The sequence below is a fragment of the Telopea speciosissima genome, chromosome 3 (genome assembly GCF_018873765.1).
Source record: "Telopea speciosissima isolate NSW1024214 ecotype Mountain lineage chromosome 3, Tspe_v1, whole genome shotgun sequence".
NCBI lineage: Eukaryota > Viridiplantae > Streptophyta > Magnoliopsida > Proteales > Proteaceae > Telopea > Telopea speciosissima.
The window spans coordinates 51,735,140-51,756,143 of record NC_057918.1 but is presented as its reverse complement, the minus strand read 5'-3'; the positions used below and the strand labels follow the sequence as shown (position 1 = coordinate 51,756,143).

The 21,004-nt window shown below is 42.4% G+C and overlaps 1 protein-coding gene across 3 annotated transcripts in view; it reads left to right on the top strand.

Moving 5' to 3' along the window:
- The window catches only part of LOC122656497 (electron transfer flavoprotein-ubiquinone oxidoreductase, mitochondrial), a 138,808-nt gene that overhangs the window by 100,124 nt on the left and 17,680 nt on the right, over window positions 1-21,004 (top strand). For 2 of the 3 annotated variants that reach the window (XM_043851041.1, XM_043851039.1), the window contains 3 exons: window positions 123-202; window positions 1,806-1,934; window positions 2,025-2,091. In XM_043851041.1, coding sequence (XP_043706976.1) covers window positions 123-202; window positions 1,806-1,934; window positions 2,025-2,091 — 276 coding nt within the window. Of the gene's footprint in view, window positions 1-122; window positions 203-1,805; window positions 1,935-2,024; window positions 2,095-21,004 lie in introns of all 3 variants that reach the window. The other variant, XM_043851040.1, reaches the window with a different exon arrangement.

Genomic DNA, 21,004 nt, shown 5'->3' with positions numbered 1-21,004 from the left:
TTTGGACGGATGTGTATGTAAATGTTTGAGCATGCTTTTATAACTTCAGCATGGGTTTGTTAACTCTGAGTTGGGGGTTTTTCCTTATAACCAAATACTGCTCTGTCCCTTCTCATTTGCAGGCTGCAAGATTACACACTCCTATTCAGTACTCCAAGCCAGATGGGTTGGTTTCATTTGATGTACCAACTTCTCTCTACAGGTTTGTTTATGTGAAGTTATTTTATATACCTTCTCGATCCATATACTTTTATGTTGGTAAGAAGGTTTGATATGTCGGTGAAATAGGCTATTTTGCCCCTACCAAAACCGAAATAGTTTGGTGAAATGGGGGCACAATTTGGTCCATTTCACTGAAACTAACAGAATTGGCTATTTTGGGGCCCCAACAATGGATTTTTCCTTGAAACTTAAAAGGAGTGACTATTTAAGCATGATTACACATGTTTGAATCATTAGATTAGAGGGGAGGGGGAATCCAAAGTGTAGTTTGGCTTCGAAACCTATGTTTCTAGTATATAGTATAGCCTACTGTGTCCTTTCCCTTATCTAACGTATTCTACACTTAATTTAGGCCTAGAACATACAGCATTGAACATTCAATCAAAACAGTTAAAATATACAGTAGGAAAGAAGAAGTGAAGAACCATAAAATTAGCAAGCATTCCACAATTATCAACGTGTGAAACTATTTAACATTACAATCAAACATAAATCTACAATCTATTGTCAAAAAGAGTTCTCAAAGACAAATTAGCCACTGTTTTATTACAAGTTTACGATCCTAGACCTACGTCAATACCACATACTATTCTCTATTCCGGGGAGGATCAAAAACACTAGACTGCCCATGGGACTGATGGAACTATTGGTCAGACTCGATGACATTTGACGGTCGTGGCATCCTTTGCCTGGAGAATCTCTTGAAGTCCATCACATCATCCCTATAGGTGGAAATTTTGAAATATGACTAAATGATGCTTCACATTCACCCAAATGTTTTGGGTTGAAGTGGATACTCCACAGTCGACCACCAAGTGTTGATTCAGCAGCAAAATTAAGGATTTTGGCCCCCCCAACAAATTTGAGGTTTTCTCGCAGTTCTGTGGCTCTTGAGTGAAAGGGGAAGAAATCTTGCTTTTTTATATAGGAAAATGTTTGAAATGTCTCCAAAATTATGTATCCCTCCAAAATCGACAGGTGTCTCATTTCAGTTTCTGTCAAAACAGGAATTTTTCTGTAATTGTTCTCATTGGTTGGTAAAACTCTGGTTCTCAGACCGTGTACTCGGATTTTAGGGTCAGAAACTATGCCTTAAAAAAAGAAATTCTTTGGTAGTCAAGATGATAGGAATACTATTTAGTACTGTTATTCACTATTAAAAGGGGGAAAAGTAAAGCCCTATGCTAGTACTGTCGGGATTATAAATATACTACTCTATTTGGCCGACCTATTTTCATGTGGGTGGATCTGTCCCATATTACATCTTGCTCAGGCAAAAGGAGGTGGGGCGGAAAGGAGGATTTTAATTCAGCCAGTGATACTAACTTCTGACACATACACTCTCTCAGTAGTTACTAGTTAGTAACATATGACGGACGAGTACCCAAAAAGATGTATATATAAACTAAGCTTGCGAGAAAAGAAAAGGGGGAAGGAAAATGTTTCTTTATGAGAGATAATATAGGGAACAGTGAGAACTTCCGATGGATTCTTTTGCAAGTAGTGATGTTTCATCCTTCCCCTTTTGCTTTCATTTTCACTTTTTTTCTGTCATTTTTATTTTTTTAACTCTATGGTTGTAGGAGCAACACAAACCATGAACATGACCAACCAGCCCACCTTCATCTGAAGAACCCCAGGATTCCCGAACTTGTCAATCTGTCAGAATTTGCTGGACCTGAGTCACGTTACTGTCCAGCACGTGTATACGAGTAATGCCAATAATACTTTAGTCTTGTGATTGCATTGGTTTTCTATCTTGATTTTTATCTGAATTCCCCTCATCTTTAACTGGAATAAAGGTATGTCTCAGATGAGAAAGGCCAGCAGAAGTTGCAAATCAATGCTCAAAATTGCCTGCACTGCAAGGTAATGCTCCTTTGTCAATGAGTCTTGCTGATTTATTAGGCATAACTAAAGATGTTTGCTATTATTTAGGACTGTATAGTCTTCATTTTGCCAAATAGAAATAACAACTTGAGTTGGATTTGTTTCTTGGTAATATATCCAGGTGTTTGCTTATTGTTATTTTATTTATTTATTTATTGTAAGAGTACAACTTCATTAAGTACCAAATCTGATTGATTATTGGAGCTCTATGTTGAGGGCCAATATCAACTGTACTGAGAAGGTGCCCAAGGTCCCACCCCGGATCCCGGCTCAAACCGCGATGCGCGCTGGCTGCGCCTTGTTTAAGGAAATAAAGTTGCGCCTTCTTCACAAGTCCGGGCTTTTGGATGACTGGTAAGCGCTTGATCCTACACTCTATTTTGAAAACTTCTCATATTCCTTTCCATCCAAATTGTATATATGGATGCACCAAAGACCAGCTTACCCACCGAGTCTGTAATGGTTTTCCCTATTAAAGTCTGGCTAATCCAATCTCATTCTTCTTCAGATGTCCTGATTATTCACTTCCTACAATAGTGTTTCCTTATCAAGCCTTCCCATTAGTCAGGAAGAATGGACCAGAGAAGAATAAGTGCTCAACATCTTCTCTGCTATTCTAACATGAGCGGCAATTAGAAGTGGTAATAATACATGTATCCATGAAGAACGACTTCATAGGCAATGTTTTGGTTAGGGCCCTCAAAGAAATGTGATGAAATCCTGGAAATTGGGAGAATGACTTGTGTCAATGAGACACAGGCCAGCTTTATTTATAATGAATAGAGGAATATTCTCGAATGAGTACAAGACCAAAATACCCCTACTGACAATTCTACCCTTGTACTCATATTACAACACTCCCCCTCAAGTTGGTGCATAGATATCAATCATGCCCAACTTGCTAACAATACAACTAAACAACTTAGGACTTAGGCCTTTAGTAAGAACATCTACAAGCTAATCATTTGAAGGAACGAAAGTAATGTACATCTGACCACTGTCAAGTTTCTCCTTGATGAAATGACGGTCTATCTCCACGTGCTTTGTTCGACCATGATGAATAGGGTTGTGAGCAATGCTGATTGCTGACTTACTGTCAGAGTACAAACGCATAGGCATATCAACCTCAATTCCAAGGTCTTGCAACAACCTTTGGAGCCAAAGAGCCTCACAAATACCTTGGACCATAGCCCGAAACTCAGCCTCTGCACTAGAACGAGCCACAACTGTTTGCTTATTGCTCCTCTAGGTGACAAGATTTCCTCCAACATAAGTACAGTAACCAGAAGTAGAATGCCTGTCATCAGGTGACCTAACCCAATCTCCATCTGTATATGGTTCAACCTTCATGTGACTATAAGGAGAAACCGACATTCCTTTCCCTGGAGTAGCTTTCAAATACCTCAAAATTCTGTAGACAACATCCAAATGTGTAGAATAGGGATCATGCATATACTAGCTTGCCAGACTTACTGCACAGGCAATATCTGGACGAGTGTGGGACAAGTAAATCAGTCGTCCCACCAATCTCTGGTACGACTCTCTATTCATAGGTTCTCCCTCTTTTGACCAAAGGTGACAATTAGGCTCTACATGGGTTTCAGCTGGCTTACATCCCAACATACCTGTCTCATATAATAAATCCATGGTGTACTTTCTTTGAAATAAAGAGATTCCTTGGTTAGAATAGGCTACCTCAATACCCAAGAAGTACCTATAAGCTTACCCAGATCTTTGATCTCAAACTCAGTACCCAGAAACTTCTTCAAAGAATCAATCTCCTCCTGGCTACTCCCTGTGATGACTATGTCATCCACATACACCATCAACATAGTCACATATTTGGTAGTCCTTTTAATAAATAGTGTGTGATCTGCATTGCTTTGCTTGTACCCAATGGAGACCATAGCCTTATGGAACCTACCAAACCATGCCTTAGGAAATTGCTTCAACCCATAAAGAGCTCGATTGAGCTTACACACCTTTCCCTGAGTCTTCTGAGAATCAAAACCTGGTGGAATATCCATGTAGACTTCTTCAGCCAATTCACCATGCAAGAACGCATTTTTTACATCAAGCTGAAATAAGTCCCATCCCTGATTCACTACATAAGACAGGAGAACTCTCACAATGTTCATCTTAGCCACTGGAGCAATGCATTTTTTACATCAGCCTTGTGTTTGACGGCAAAGACCCATTTACACCCTGCAGTTCTCTTTCCCGGCGGAAGCTGAACCAAATGCCACCTGTTAGTTTTGCTAGGAGCTCTCATCTCTTCCTCCATAGCTTCTTTCCAGTCCGAATGTGCCACTGCCTCCTGTTAAGAGTTAGAAAGCGAAACAGAGGACAAAGAAGCAAGAAAGGTCGGGAAACTAGGAGACAAGGAGTCATAAGAGACCACATTAGAAATTGGGTGATGAGTACAACTACGTTTACCTTTCCTAACCGCAATAGGAAGATCTAAAGTAGGATCATTAGGAGGAACAGATGGAAGCTTACCAGAGGGCTCAAAGTCAATAGAACCTGGAACCGTTTTAGTCAATTCTATAGGAGAGGTGGTAGTAGGCCTATTCTGCTCTTGCTTTCTCTTCTTGGCATATATTTGAAGCGGCTTAACTCCCTGAACCATGTTTTCCTTTCCTGGCTGAACGGTGGTTTCAATAGGCATGGGAGTCTCCTCCTGAACAGGAACCTCACTTTGGCTTTGCTCCTATTCCTAACTAGTAACCCCATCCTCAAGAACATCCTCTTCTTCCCATGGTAGATCTACAGGAATTTGAAGGACCTCTTCCTGGTGAACAAACTCCCCCTAAAGAGGGACAGGGTAGAAGGAAACATTTTCTGAAAAATAACATCCATGGAAACAAAGACTTTCCAAGAGGAAGGATGGTAACATTTATATCCTTTTTGGGTAATAGAGTTTCCCAAAAAAGTACATCGGGGACCCCGGGGATCTAATTTCCCATGGACATGGTGATTACGAACAAAAGTAAAACAGCCAAAAACTTTTGGAGGGACAGGAAAGGTGACAGTACCAAGTAGAGTATCAATGGGGCTCTTATTATTTAGGACACAAGAGGGCATCCTATTAATAAGAAAAGCTGCAGTGGTAACAACATCTCCCCAAAACCAAACAGGATCACTCATAGCAAACATTAAGGACCTAGCAACCTCAAGAAGGTGACGGTTTTTCCTCTCTATCACTCCATTTTGAGGTGGAGTGTCAACACAGGATGTTTGATGGATAATCCCATGGTCGGAAAAATAGGACTGAAATGTCCCAACCGAGTACTGAGTGCCATTATCAGACCGAAGAATTCTAATTTTAGCATCAAACGGAGTGGAAACCATGTTATGAAAATGCTGAAAGATAGAAAACACATCACTCTTTTGTTGCATTAAATAAACCCAAGTTGTATGACTAAAACAATCAATAAAAGTCACAAACCAGCGATAACCAGAAGAAGACACCACACGGGCAGGGCCCCACACATCAGAATGAATTAAACTGAAAGGAACCAAGCTACGATTATCCGACACAGGTTAGGTATTTCTGGTTTGCTTTGCAAGAATGCAAGCATCACAATGAAAATTGTTCAAATTACATTATTTAGTAAAACTAGGAAATAAACTCGAAAGAGTTCTTAAGGGCGGGTGTCCCAATCGACGATGCCAAGTGTGCAAATCAGCAAGGGCTCTGGAAGCAGATCCTCGGAGAGAAGCCTCGGTAGATAATGCAGTACATGCCACCTTCCATCTTACCACATGCAATTGTACTGCCCGTTTCCAAATCCTGAAATACACAATGAGAAGGAAAGAAAGTCACTTTACAATTGAGCTCACGTGTAATACTACTAATGGATAACAGGTTAGTAGAAAAATTGGGGACATGAAGAACAAAAGATAAGGAAAAGCTAGGTGAACAATGTATAACACCCTTGCCAGATATAAGGGAAAAAGAACCATTAGCAACCCGGACTTTATGGTTACCAGCTAATGGAATATACTGGGAAAAAATTTTAGGAGAACTCGTCATGTGGTCAATAGCTCCAGAGTCAATGATCCAAGAAATCGATTTGACAGAGGAGCTATGACCACAAAATGGAATACCTGTGCTAGAACTTTCAGAGGAAGGTGCAATAGTGGTAGAGGCAACACTGGCATGGGCCGAAGGTGCTGAAGTAGTAGATTCCAGCCTAGACATCAAACTCTGCAGGTGAGTCAGCTCATCGGTAGAGGGAGGTGTACTAGATGAATCATCATCAGAGATGGACTGATGGGCAGCACTGCCTCCAGATCTTGTCTGACCACTCCCACGAAACTCAAGTGGACGACCATGGAGTTTCCAACAACGATCCTTGGTGTGGCGTTCCATCCCACAATAGTCACACTTCACAGGAGGGCAACCAGATGGAGCAGTAGGACCACGATGCTGGACCCCAGGTGAGCCAGCAGAGGAGGTCATAGCCCCTTTAGAGGGAGCCATATATAGGGCAACACGCTCCACGGGTGGAGGGTGAACCATAGCTTCACGCCGGCTTTCTTCGGAGGCCACAATTGCATAGGCCTGTTCAAGGGAAGGAAAGGAATCCATATTCAAGACATGAGCATGGATTGGATCATACTCCACATTCAGGCCCGCCAAAAAATCATATACCCCAAGCTTTTCTTCCCATTTACAGTAAGCAATAGTGTTAGCCTGGCATGTAGCAGTAAACTTCCCATAGAAATCTAAGGTCTACGAATTACCCCTCATGGTATTATAGTACTGGCTGAGTAAGATCCTTCTGTTCCATCTTATGAATCTCCAACGGAGTTCGTAGCACTGGGCAGCATTACCAACCTTCGAATAGGTTTCTTTGGCAACACTCCATACAACTGCAGCATTCTCTAACAGAAGATAACTCTAGGGAATAGCAGGATCAATAGAACTAAGAAGAAAGGATATCACAGGCACTCATCAATATCCCATTATCTTGGGCCTTCCCCGCAGCAGTAGGACGAACAAAGGTACCCGTCAGATGGCCTGTCAAACAATGAGAACCAGCAGCAAACGAAACCAACCTCAACCACGTGAGGTAATTATTGCCATCAAGTTTAACAGAGTTTGTCTAGAAGGTAGGGAAATCCTTCTCACGATGCACGAAGTTCGTAGCACTGGGCAGCATTACCAACCTTCAAATAGGTTTCTTTGGCAACACTCCATACAACTGCAGCATTCTCTAATAGAAGATAACTCTAGGGAATAGCAGGACCAATAGAACTAAGAAGAAAGGATATCACAAGGCACTCATCAATATCCCATTATCTTGGGCCTTCCCTGCAGCAGTAGGACGAATAGAGGTACCCGTCGGATGGCCTGTCAAATGACGAGAACCAGCAGCAAACAAAACAAACCTCGACCACGGGAGCTAATTATTGCCATCAAGTTTAACAAAGTTTGTCTAGAAGGTAGGGAAATCCTTTTCACGATGCACAGAGGACCTTCCTTGTCCATAAGAAATGGATGAATTATTGTCGTCAGACATGCCCGTAGAGAAAGGCAAAAAAAATCACAAGGCTTCACTCAAAGAAGCAGCACATAAAAAATCTCCAAGAAAAGAGGGAGATTTATTGCATTGTAGGAGGAAAGAAAGAGCCCTTGGTGGGATACACTCACCACCAAGGGAGGCCGAAAGAGAGAGGCAGGGAACGGGAACCCCTGCGACTGAGGCAGTGGTGAGTGGTGACGGAAAGAGGGAAGGGAGGAGAAAAAAAGTGTAGGGGAAAAAAACGAAAAAAAGTGGGAAGGAGGTGGGGCGGTAGGCTCGCGAGAAGAGAGAGAGAGAGAGAGAGAGAGAGAGAGGCAGAAGTGGTGGTGCTGCTGCGATTTTGGTGAGAGGCGGCTGCTATTTGACTCTCAAGCATGACACGAAACCCTAGGTCTATTTCTCTTGGCTTTGGATACCATGATGAAATCTTGGAAATTGGGACAAGCACTTGTATTAATGAGACATAGACCAGCTTTATTGATAATGAATAGAGGAATATTCTAGAATGAGTACAAGACCAAAATACCCCTATTGACAATTCTACCCCTGTACCCATATTACAACACAATGAAACTATACTACATTTCATTTAAAAACAGTGCAATGCCATAGAGCCCTTGGAGCCCTTTGACAAACCAAATTCCAAGCTGAGGCCGAACTGAAAGACCCCGATGAAGTACCAGCCCAAACAACTCCATCCCCTCTCATTCTTTTACTAATTCCCTGCAAAACAGCCCAAGCTTCTAATAGACTAGGAGAAGTAGTTGGTCCTGGATTCCACGTACCTCCATGAATAATAATAGAAACTTTGGCCATTCTACCAGTATCCATTTCAGTGCCATAGCTGATTCTTTCTTCAGATCTATTGAGCAAAACTCCAGAAGATTGCCAATTATCAAGCCATTGCAACATATTTTCCCTGTCATCTATCAAACATTTTAATCATGGGTTCAGCTATTTGTATCCTTAAGGATCTTCCTCCATATCCATGAGCATTCAGATGGAATTTTTACAGTCCAAATTAATCTTGCTTCAAATACTGGGAGTAGGTCCATTCCATCCAAATACTTTTCTGTTTAGAAGCCACTCTCCAAATCATCTTTATGATTCCAGCCTTATTAACATCCTTGTGGGCCTTCACTCAATGGAGTCCCAGCTCCTCGTGAGCCTTCGCTCAATGTGCGTTCCCATGGAACCCCAGCTCCTCCCTTGGCCCATAGTCTCTTAGGCCCCCTTCCTCGAGGGCCTTTTGCGCCAATTACCCAACCGTCCCCAAACTATTCAGCCTTCTCCCATCTATCGGGCAGGGCCTTTCTGGGCAGGTTTTGCTCATCTCCAACCCAGTCGATGGATCTTCTCCTTCACCCGACCACCTAATGTAGTCCTAGGTAGGAGTATTCCCACTAGGAACCAAGGTAATAGGATCACCAAACAAGACTGCTGATTTGGCTGGGCAGAATTAGGGTTTTAAACTAAATTCTAGGGTTAGGTATGGGGGAAAAGGACACTGTATATCTGATTTTAATATGCAGGCTTTGGGAAGGCTTTTAAAACAGAATTGATACAGATTTAAATCAAAATTCAGATTCCAGAATTTTAGGGTTAGGGTTTTGGGTTTTAGAACTTAGGGAAAAGGACACTGTATATCTGATTTTAATATGCAGGCTTTGGGAAGGCTTTTAAAACAGAATTGATACAGATTTAAATCAAAATTCAGATTCCAGAATTTTAGGGTTAGGGTTTTGGGTTTTAGAACTTAGGGAAACTACCAAAACTAGGGTTTTAAGTGGGATTTATGACCAGGGCTTGAGGTCGAGTGTGAGGGACAAGGGAATGGAAGTTCGGCTGTGATTTGAAGGAATTCTGTCGGCTGAATAAGTCTAGACAGAAATTAGGGTTTTTTTGGGTTTTAATGGAGAAGAGGGATTTAGGGTTTTGACTGTTGATTATGGGCAGCAGCTAGGGTCGAGTATAGATAATGGTGTAGGGAGGCTATGGCCTAAGTTTGATTGATTTCTGATGGAGAAACAGATCTGGACAGAACTCAGCAGGCTAGGGTTTATGAAAGTAAAACAGAAAAATAAAGGGGGATCGAATGGAGAAGGAGAAGGATTAAGAAAAACATAATTGAAACTCAAACTTACCACAGGAATCCACCAGCAGCAGCTTGAAGGATGAAGGATGAAACCACCTTCAGAGAGAGATCCTCCCAGCCGTCACGGCGTAAAGAGTCGCAGGAATCCACCCACCCTTTCCACCATGAAATCCACAAGGATGCACACTCCAAGGAGCAGGAACAGCAGCAGCAGTCGGCCAGCAGCAGAAACAGTATTTTTTTTTCAACTTTTCAATGTGGGGGAGCCTCCCACAATTTCTACTTTTATAATAAAGGGCCAATGGCCAAATCCTAGTACAAATTAAAGTCTCCTCCTTCTAAAATCGTCGAAGGGAGAGATTTAATCTAATTTAACTAATTTAAAACAGTAAATTGACTAAGATACCCCTACTAACTTAAAATAAAAGAATCTAACTTAAAACAACTAATTTAAAAGAAGATTCCATACTAGCCAATAGGATATAAGGGCCTATTGACCAATAGGAACACTTCACTTAAATTAAACCAATTGAACCAATTGGATGCAACCAATTCTAAACCGGTTCAATCTAAAAAAGAGGAAAATAAACTAAGTATGGAAAATAATATCCTAATCTATGGCTCCCTATTCAAACCCTATGTTCAGGGCTTCTTCTTCTTCTTCTTACTTCTTGGAGCTGCATCACCACCTCTCGGAGTCTTTCCTTCCCAATGACAACCCTTTCCCTCCCCCTCCCTCCATTCCCACTCAGCCCTTTGTTGCTCCTCATCGCCCCATTCGTGTCTACCATTGTCATGATTCAAGCGTCCCTCCCTACCACAAGAAGCTGCTCATCCAGGACTATGCCGCAACTAACATTGAGAATACTTCTCCTTTAAGTATGGATATCTGTAACCATGTTTTTTGCCGAGATATTTTGCTCTAACAAAATGGGCTCCCTTGAGTTGATTTTGTTGAGTTCTATTTAGTTTAGAGCCTTTTGGCCTCTTGTGGAGTCCAGGTCCTGTTGTTTACCTTCACAAATGTCATTTTCCAATTTCTATAAAGACACATCCGTGAGTTGGACTACAATGATCCTCTCCACAAGAGATAGCTGTACCACCAATGCTGCCGATGATATGGTGGTACCCTCTATCAAGAGCTCTAAGCCAATCTCGTGGCCTCTTCAATGAGCTTTTCACTGACAGCCAATGATGCAAGCGATAGAGTCTGTGATTTTTTCCTAAGCGCATCAGCTACTACATTGGCCTTCCCTGGATGGTAATGGATAGTACAATCATAGTCCTTCATCAACTCTAACCACCGCCTTTGTCTCATGTTGGGCTCCTTCTGGGTGAAAAAGTATTTTAGGCTCTTATGATCGCTATAAATCTCACTCTTCTCACCATAAATGTAATGATGCTAAATCTTCAAAGCAAAAACTACAGCCGCCAAATCTAAGTCATGAGTGGGGTAGTTCTTCTTGTAATCCTTCAATTGTCGTGATGCATAAGCAACTACCTTGCCGTCTTGCATAAGTACACAACCCAAACCCAACTTGGATGCATCGCTGTATACTACCTTTCCACATGTACCAATCAGAATAGTTAGCACTGGGGCTATTACCAACCTCTGTCTCAATTCCTGAAAACCCTTCTCATAAGCATCAGACCATTCAAATTTTACACCCTTCCGTGTCAGTTAGGTCACTGGAGCCGAAATGCGTGAGAAGTTCTCTATAAATCTTCGGCAGTAGTCGGCTAATACCAGAAAACTGCAGATTTCTACCACATTCTTCAGAGTGTCCCATTCCATCACTACCTTTACCTTTCCTGGGTCAATTTCTATACCCTTATCTGACACTATATGTCCCAAAAATGCTACCTGAGAAAGCCAGAATTCACACTTGTTGAAATTTGCATATAACTGCTTCTCCCTCAACATGATCTTAGGTGCTTGGCATGATCTTCCGCGTTCTTAATGTATATCAAGATGTCGGGGATGAAGACTATTACATACTTGTCCAATACATCCTGAAATACCCTATTCATCAGTTCCATAGAAGCAGTAGGTGCGTTGGTTAACCCAAAAGACATGAACAAAAACTCGTAGTGTCCATACCGAGATCTGAAGGCCGTCTTACTTATATTTCCTTGATCTTAGGTGATGATAACCAGATCTGAGGTCAATTTTGGAAAATACCTTCGCACCCTGCAACTGATCAAACAGATCATCAATCCTGGGCAATGGATACTGGTTCTTGTTGAGCTCTCCCAGTAGTCAATGCACATCCTCATACTTCCGTCCTTCGAAACGAATAGGACTGGTACTCCCCACAGAGACACACTAGGTCTAATGAATCCATTCTTAAGAAGGTCTTGCAATTGTGTTTGCAGTTCCTTTAATTCTATAGGCGCCATCCGATACGGTGCCTTTGACTCTGGTGCTGAACCCGGAAGCTAGTCTATAACAAACTCTGTTTCCTAATTGGCTATGATGCAGCTGTAAACCGAGAAGACTGGGAAGCTTGGCTTGCCTCCAGCCTCCTGAAATGTACTGGAGTCGGCCTGAGATAAGGTCCCCTAAGAACCTTGTTGGGTCCCCTAAACTCCTGTGAAATTACTAGCCTCTTCCCAGATCCCTGTTGGACAATGTAGTTGTCTAGCTGCCGGTCTTCCATCGACTTGGCCACTTATATTTCATCAGCATAAGTTTGTAGCCTGTGAGCTACAAGTACTAAGCTGATCCCGGGCCTAAGCCCCCTTCTCGAACTTCTTCGCCTTGACCCTGTCTACCTTTATGTTGTCCGGCGCAAAATAGTAGTGGTCTTCAAACCTCTGTTGATACTCAAGCATAGACTTATTTTCCTATGCTAACTCCATGAACTCGGCTTTCTTTTTATCCCTGAAGCTTTTGGGGAAGTAATTCTCGAAGAAGGATTCCCTAAAATTCTACCAGGTGGGGTTAGGGTGTGTAGCTGTTAGGATGGGCTGAGTAGCTCTCCACCAAGCATCCGCTTCATTCTGAAGCTAATAGCCCGTACAAATGAACTTATGCTCGTCGATACATCCCAACACTGTAAAGGCCTTCTCCATGCCCCGGATCCACTTGGCCGGCTGCAGGGGATCCTGACCTATCCTAGAAAAGTAGGAGGCCTAAGTTTCTGGAACCTCTCCATGGGTTTGCACGTATCAGTCCAAGTTGGCACCTGTATTTAACCTGGAGGAGTCTCTGGTGTAGAGGGTGTCTGTGGAACACCTCGTGATTGAGCAGCAGCCATAAACTGTGTATTCATGTTGTTGAGAATTTGAGATATGTATGTAAACCCGATAAGGGTATTTTGGGTATTTTTTATGTTTTATTTCCTTTATTTCCCTTCCTAGCTATCATAGTCGGCTATGGAGGGTTATATTTGTAATTCTGCTCTATTAATGAAATCTATAAGTAAAGGGGCTGAGTGAAGACATAACTCACTCAAGCATTTCAGCTCTCAATCATTCTTTCTCATCTTCTAACATGGTATCAGAGCAAATCTGATCTAGGGTTAGAACCAGCCTTTAACCCCATTGTTTCTCTCTCTCTCTAACAGCCCTCTCTTCACCTTCGATCTTCTTTACCTTCCCCACCTTCTTCTCCCTTTCTTCTTGGTCTGAAATCTGCACCAAGGGCAGCACATATGAGGTGATCGATTGATCTTGTGCTGTCCTCTGCCTACCTCAATCAGATTATGGTTTAGAAGATTGCTTTTGGATTGATAGGTGCTGCCAGTTTCTGCGATTTTGGAGTCTTTATCTCTTGAAGATCGAATCTGCCCAAATATTGGAGATCGAGTCTTCCATCCTTGAAGATCCACATCAGAACCCTTGGACAGCTTCTATCAATCTTCTTTCTGCACACATCAGCACCCTTCAACAGCAACCTCAGCCCTTCAACCAAAAAGTTGATCTCAACTGTTAGGTTTTTCAAAACCTTGACACTCAAATTGATTTGGGGTTCCCATTATCTGTTGCTGCTGATGTTTTGAGGGAAGCTTCCCTAATTATAGAGGAGTACTCGATCCAAATTTGAGGCTCTTCCTCCAAGTATTGGTCAAGATATCACCATTTCTCCTCTCAGCTATCTATTTCAGCATACAAGGGTGCTCAATAGGTGTTTGATGATTTGCCTCTTATAGTTCTCCCTCTCAGATTGGTGTGAAATTTTGAGGACTTCTTTCATCATCATTGAAGAGTACTCGATCAATTTTTCAGCCTATTTTATTGGAGATTTCTTGGGGATATTGTTGTTTCCATTTTCAGCAATTACTTTCTTGTGTTGCTGCCGTTTGTTGCAGCAGTTCTATGAATCGTCATGACAGGTTCAGACTCCTTTTTTGCAACTTCTGGGCTTGATGGACAGTCCCAGACAGAGTTGCTTCCTCTTGCTGCTCCTATCAAGCTCGATGGAACAAATTACCTCAAGTGGTCTTGGACTACTTACTTGAACATTGTTGGTCGTGGTCTTACTGGCCATATCCTTGGGACTAACACTATGCTGGCTGAAACAGGTTCTCCGCAAGAGAAGTGGATGTCACTTGATGCTATGGTGATGTCTTACTTGCTCCACTATATTCAACCAGATCTGTCCGACAATTTCTTGCTTCTGGAGACAGCCCATCAGATCTGGAGTGTCGCCAAGGAGACTTATGGATGTGTTGGGAATGCTGCTCAGGTGTATGAGATTCGCAAGAAGTCCCATGACCTCACTCATAAGGAGTTGTCTGTCTCTGCATACTATGCTGCCCTCAAAAGCTTGTGGCAGCAATTGGATCATTACTCCAACTATCAGCTCTCTACACCTACTGATATTGTTGCCTACTGTAAACATGTTGATAGTATTCGTGTGTACGACTTCTTGGCAGGTCTGAATGTGGAGAATGACCCTATTAGAATGCAAGTGCTGAACCAGTCTCCCTTTCCTACACTAGAGTAGTCCTTTGCTATGGTTCATACAGAGGAGACTCGTCGGGCTGCAATGTTACATGCTCCTACTATTGCTAGGTCTGCCCTACAGACTACTTCTAGCCCCACTCCCATTACCATTACTGATTATGGTAATGCTGCCTCCAAGGAGCCTGTCAAGTGTGAACACTGCAACAAACCTTATCACATGAAGGCTCAGTGTTGGAAGTTACATGGGAAGCCTGCAGATTTTGAGGCAAAACGAGGCCGGGGGAAGCTCAAACTGAAGGCAAATCTGACTAAAGTTGCTGCTCCTACCGCTACAGTCCCCTCTACTGACACTGGTTTTTCTCCGGATGAGCTACTAGCCCTCCGTCGCATGCTCCAGGCACCTTCCGCTGCACCTTCTACAGCGTTTGTACCTGCTGCCTCTTCTGGTTCTTACTTTGCCTCAGGTATTCCGGTCGGTAGTCATTGTGCATCGGCTGTCTCCAATCCTTGGATAATAGACTGGTGCCACTGACCACATGACTGGTTCCTCCCATGTATTTCATCATTATTCTCCTTGTTTTGGAAAAGATACTGTTCGAGCGGCTAATGATTCCCTGTCTCCCATACATGAAAAGGGTTCCATTCACTGCTCTCCTACCCTTACACTAAATTCTATTTTGCATGCTCCTTCATTTCCTACTAATCTTCTTTCCATTAGTAGTCTAACCAGAAATTTGAACTACAAAACAACTAACTTTCCCTCTCATTGTGTCCTATAGGATCTGGTGAAGGGGCACACAATTGAGGGTGGTAAGGTACATGGTGGTCTCTACATACTCGACACGGGTCAGACTTGTTCACCATCAGCTACATCCTCAGCTCATCAGTTACATTCAGTCACCTCTTCAGATCTCCATCTATGGCATTGTAGGCTTGGTCACCCTCCACTTCGAACTTTAGCTTTTTTGTTTCCTCATCTTGTGAAGGATTGTAAACTGGATGAGTTATTATGTGAGGCCTATGTTTTGCCCAAGCAGTCTCGTTCAACCTATTCTCCATTAAATAAAAGAAGTATTTCTCCATTTGCTTTAGTTCATACTGATGTGTGGGGCCCTGCCCGCGTGTCTCCATTTCTGGCCATCATTGGTTTGTTTCCTTTATTAACTGGTTTACTCGAACCACTTGGGTTTACATGATGCAACACAAAAGTGAGGTCTTTCGCTGTTTTCAGCACTTTCATCGCATGATTCAGACCCAGTTTGGTGCCACATTAAAAATTCTGAGGAGTGATAATGGCAGAGAATACATGGAGGGACAGTTCCAAACATATTTGGCTGAAAATGGAATCATTCATCAGACTAGTTATGTTGACACTCCCGCCCAGAATGGCGTGACTGAGAGAAAAAACAGACACCTTCTTGAAGTAGCTTGGGCCATTATGTTTGCTTGTCTTGTTCCTCCCCAATATTGGAGCGATGGCATCCTCACTGCTGCCTACCTCATCAACAGAATGCCTACTCGTGTCCTTGATGGTCGTGCACGTATTGACCTTCTCCAAGGTTCTTCCTCTTTTGTGGTGCCTCCCAAAATTTTTGGTTGTGTCTGTTATGCTCGCAACCACCATCCTCATGGAATGTTGGATCCTAGGAGCATTTGGTGTATTTTTTTGGGTTACTCCGCCACCCAGAAAGGATACAATTGTTATCACCCACCTACTCGGTGTACCTTTGTTACTATGGTTATAGTCTTCCATGAATCTCTGGCATATTATTCTCAGCCACCTCTTCAGGGGGAACATGATCCAGGCTTTGAAAACGTGTCTGCTATTCTTCCAGCTCCTATTCATGGGGAGCCTTCCTCTACAGAGCTTCCATCTTCTGCTCCTATTCAGGGGGGCGTAGACCTGTGAGTCAAATTCCTGTTGACAAAATCTATACCCGGAAACACAAAGAGCAAGTTGAGACCACCACTACCATACCTCTTCTCCAATCGTCAAATCCTGATCCAGATCCAGACTCTGCTTCATTACTTGGTAAGGATCCTTCTCTTGATTTACCTATTGCTGCCCGTAAAGGCATTAGGTCTTACACCCAACATCCCATCTCCAATTTTGTTTCCTATGATGCTTTGTCTCCTTCCTATCGTGCATTTGTGGCCTCTCCTTCCTCTGTTTCTATTCCTTAGAAATGCCAGGAGGCGATTGCAGATCCAAAGTGGAAAGCAGTCATGATGGAAGAGATGATTGCATTATCCAAAAATGAGACTTGGGAGCTAGTGGTTCTTCCTCCAGGCAAGAAACTAGTTGGTTGTAAGGAGGTATTTGTTATCAAGTAGAGGGTGGATGGATCAGTAGATAGATACAAGGCCAGACTTGTGGCAAAGGGCTTTACCCAGACTTATGGGATTGACTATTAGGAGACATTTGGCCCAGTTGCAAAGTTAAATATTGTTTGGGTCCTATTGTCATATGCTGTCAATCTAGGCTGGGAATTGCAACAATTGGATGTAAAAAATGCATTCCTTCATGGAGAACTGGAAGAGGAGGTATATATGGAGGTACCTCGTGGTTATTCTTGTGACAAGACTCATGGGAAGGTTTGTAGGCTGAACAAGGCATTATATGGGCTGAAGCAATCTCCTCGGGCTTGGTTTGGCAGGTTTCATAAGGCAATGATCTCTGTAGGATACAAACAGAGCAATATTGATCACACCTTGTTCATCAAGCAAAATGGAGATAAGATCACTCTTCTTATGGCCTATTTTGATGACATAGTTGTGACTGGTAATGATGCAGAAGTCTCTCACCTGAAGAATTTCTTGGGACAAGAATTTGAGATAAAAGACCTAGGACAACTCAGGTACTTTCTAGAGATTAAAGTTGCCCATTCTCCTAAAGGCATTTTTCTCTCCCAAAGGAAGTATGTTCTACACCTACTCACAAAAACTGGTTTGTTAGGGTGTCATCCATGTGACACTCCCTTGGAAGCTACTACTCGTCTGCAAGAGAAAGATGGTGTTCCAGACTTCCAGTTGATAAGGGTCGATATCAACGACTGGTAGGAAAATTAATTTATCTCTCCCATACCAGACCGCACATTGCATATGCAGTAAGCTTGCTCAGCCAATTCATGCATGATCCCTACTCTACTCATATGGCGGTTCTTCGTATTCTCCATTACTTGAAGTTAGCTCCAGGAAAAGGGATTCTTCTCTCTCCGCATGATCCTCTTCGCATTGAAGCTTACACAGATGGCGATTGAGGTGGGAATCCAGACCGGAAATCCACTTCAGGTTATTGTCCGTAGGAGGCAACCTTATCACCTGGCGAAGTAAAAAACAAAATGTGGTGGCAAGAGTTAAGTTTTAAAGTTAGGAAAGCAAGTAGGAAGAAGGGAAGAGGTTGGAGGAGGAAGAAGAAGAAGAAGACAAAGAGAAAGGAGAGGAGAGTGTTTTGGTAGGAACTCTTGTGTATTGAGAGACTTCTCAATACACCTAAATAACTTCATTACTAGATAAAAGATAATTACATCCAACTCCCTAGGGAAGTAAAAGATAAAAAAGAAGAAAATACGGAATTACATAATAAGGTAACTAATAACAAGACTAGTACCTAAACTACCCTTATTATATGACTTCTAATAGCAAGATCCAGTGCTGAAGCTGAGTTTCATGCCATGGCCCAAGGCATATGTGAACTTTTGTGGCTTCAGAGTCTTCTCCAAGATATTAGTGGTTTTGTTCATCTTTAAAGATGTTGTACTATGACAACAAAGCAGCAATCAGCATTGCCCACAATCCAGTGCAGCACGACCGTACCAAGCATGTGGAGATTGACAGATACTTTATCAAGGAGAAGTTAGAAAGTGGGCAGATTTGTATACCTTTTGTGAAGTCAGGTGATCAACTTGCAGATGTCTTCACAAAAGGGTTAAGTGGAAAGTTGTTTCATCCTAGCTTAGTCAAGTTGGGCATGCATAATATATATGCACCAACTTGAGGGGGAGTGTTGAGATATGTATGTAAACCCGATAAGGGTATTTTGGGTATTTTTGATGTTTTATTTCCTTTATTTCCCTCCCTAGCTATCATAGTCGGCTATGGAGGGTTATATTTGTAATTCTGCCCTATTAATGAAATCTATAAGTAAAGGGGCTGTGTGAAGACATAACTCACTCAAGCATTTCAGCTCTCAATCATTCTTTCTCTTCTTCTAACACGTTTTCCATGAACTGTTGTTTCTGTTGCTGCATATTCTGCATCATGTTGTCCATGATTGTAGTCACATCTTGTACTGTGAGGACAGGAGGTGCAGTAGGAATGACAGACTCAAACGGTTCTGCTGCATCCTAGTTTGGAGGAGGCGTGTTCCCATGTGAACGGGTTCCTCGACATACCATAGTTAATTCCTAACAAAGGAATTTAAATCATTAATCACAAGATTAGGACATGATTAATGGCATTAAACAGTTGTAGCAGGCATAAATATAGGGTCCATGCATGTGTGAATATTGACAGAAGAAAAAGGCACAACAGCAAAAAGAAAATTTCATCCACTGGTTGATGATGATCAACCGTTCAGGCACCGGCTCATCTTGCAGTACCTCACAAATTTTGACATTTTCCACCGGCAGATCGTAGTTGTCGAACTGGTCAATTGGTGGGCGGAAATCGCAGTTTAAAATGTGAATGCAGGTTTCAATTTTCACATTTCAAAATCCTATTTGGGCTCCGGAGGAAGGATGGAGAACGACCGAAGGACCACTCAAAGCCATTCTATCAGACCAAATGACTGCCATTATCACCCCTGGTCCTCGAATGCGCCATGGGTCACCTAGGGATACATACCCTAGCTGCGAAAGGGAGATTGCTCGTCCCTGAATGCATCATGGGTCTCTCAACAAACCCCAAAACCCCACCAGTCCTGGAATTACCATCGGTCATCCAACTTGGTCCGCCTCTGGCAATAATCACATCGTACCGCGGAAGTGGTATTTCGGAAAATCTCATCAAACATACCACGAAAAGGTCATCCAACATGTAGCCCCCTATTGGCTAGGGGTTGTAGCACGGGGTCAGTTATCCTATCCTCATACCAGTCTACATGGCAGTATGCTTCGCATATATACATATATGCATTAGGCTGGCGATCACAGTACCTGAATCATACATCGGCCACACCATCCTCCCGTCCCCTCAAGCATACACATACACCTACTATTAAGTATGGCAAATACGGTACCAGAATCATACATTGGCCACACCGCAACCCATTTTCAGGTCTAATGTAACATACAATTCTAATGCAGCAGTTTGTATGGCGAATACGATACCGGAATCATACATCGGTCACACCGCAACCTCTTTCCAAGCTTAGGTTTAATGCAACATGAATGCATAGTTAAAGCATGGCGATGACGGTACCGGAATCCACCTCGGCCGTACCGTATCCCATCTCCCACACATAGCATACATTTCAATCATATAAAAGTTAAAGCATAATAGTTCAATAGACAACAGTAATATAATTGAAACGCATGGAAATGCAACATTCAACACTTATAAAATAAGAAACACTCTTTAAATTAATTCAAAACCACACTCACTCACCTCGTCAATAGACTTGGCGAATATAACCCAAGTTTTCACCCGTCGTGACTCCAATGGATCTTACCAAGACATTTTTCTCTAACCTAGTTCATGTGTAGTAGTTGTTAGAGTTTATGTACTAGGGGTACTTTAGTAAGTGTCTATGTCATAAGTCACTAGAGTTGTATTTTTAACTTTTATTTTTGTTTGTCTTTTACCTCCCTAGGGAGGTCCTTGTAATTTCTTAAGAATGGTTTAATGAAGTAAATGGATATTAGGAGCAGCCACTTCTAACATCCTACGATTCTCTCCAACTATCTTCTTCTTCCTCTCTTCTCCTCTCTTCTTCTTCTCCTTCCTGCTGTAAACCCTTCCTTCATTACTAGGATCGATCATCTGTAAATATTAACTTGGTATCAGAGCTTCAAGGTCCTCTGGTTTGAGAGTCGGCTAGGGTTAGCCTTGTTTCTTTTACCTCTCTTTGGAACCCTCCCCCCCTTTAGGGTTCCATTAGGGGTTGTACAATGTGAAGCAATACATCCCTTGGAGTTCCATTTTTTGATTCAATATAGAATGGAGGGACTGCAGATACTGATGAAGAAGAGTTGAAGCTCTAGCAGCTCCACCATTGTTACTGCCAGCCTCTGTATCATTTTTTTCGTTTCTCTCTCATCTCTCAACCTTTTGGGATGAGGTTTGCTGCATTTGGATCGTCTAGGGGTGTCCTTTCAACCCCTCCAGCATTCGGCTGAAGAGAGCAGTTCGAGGA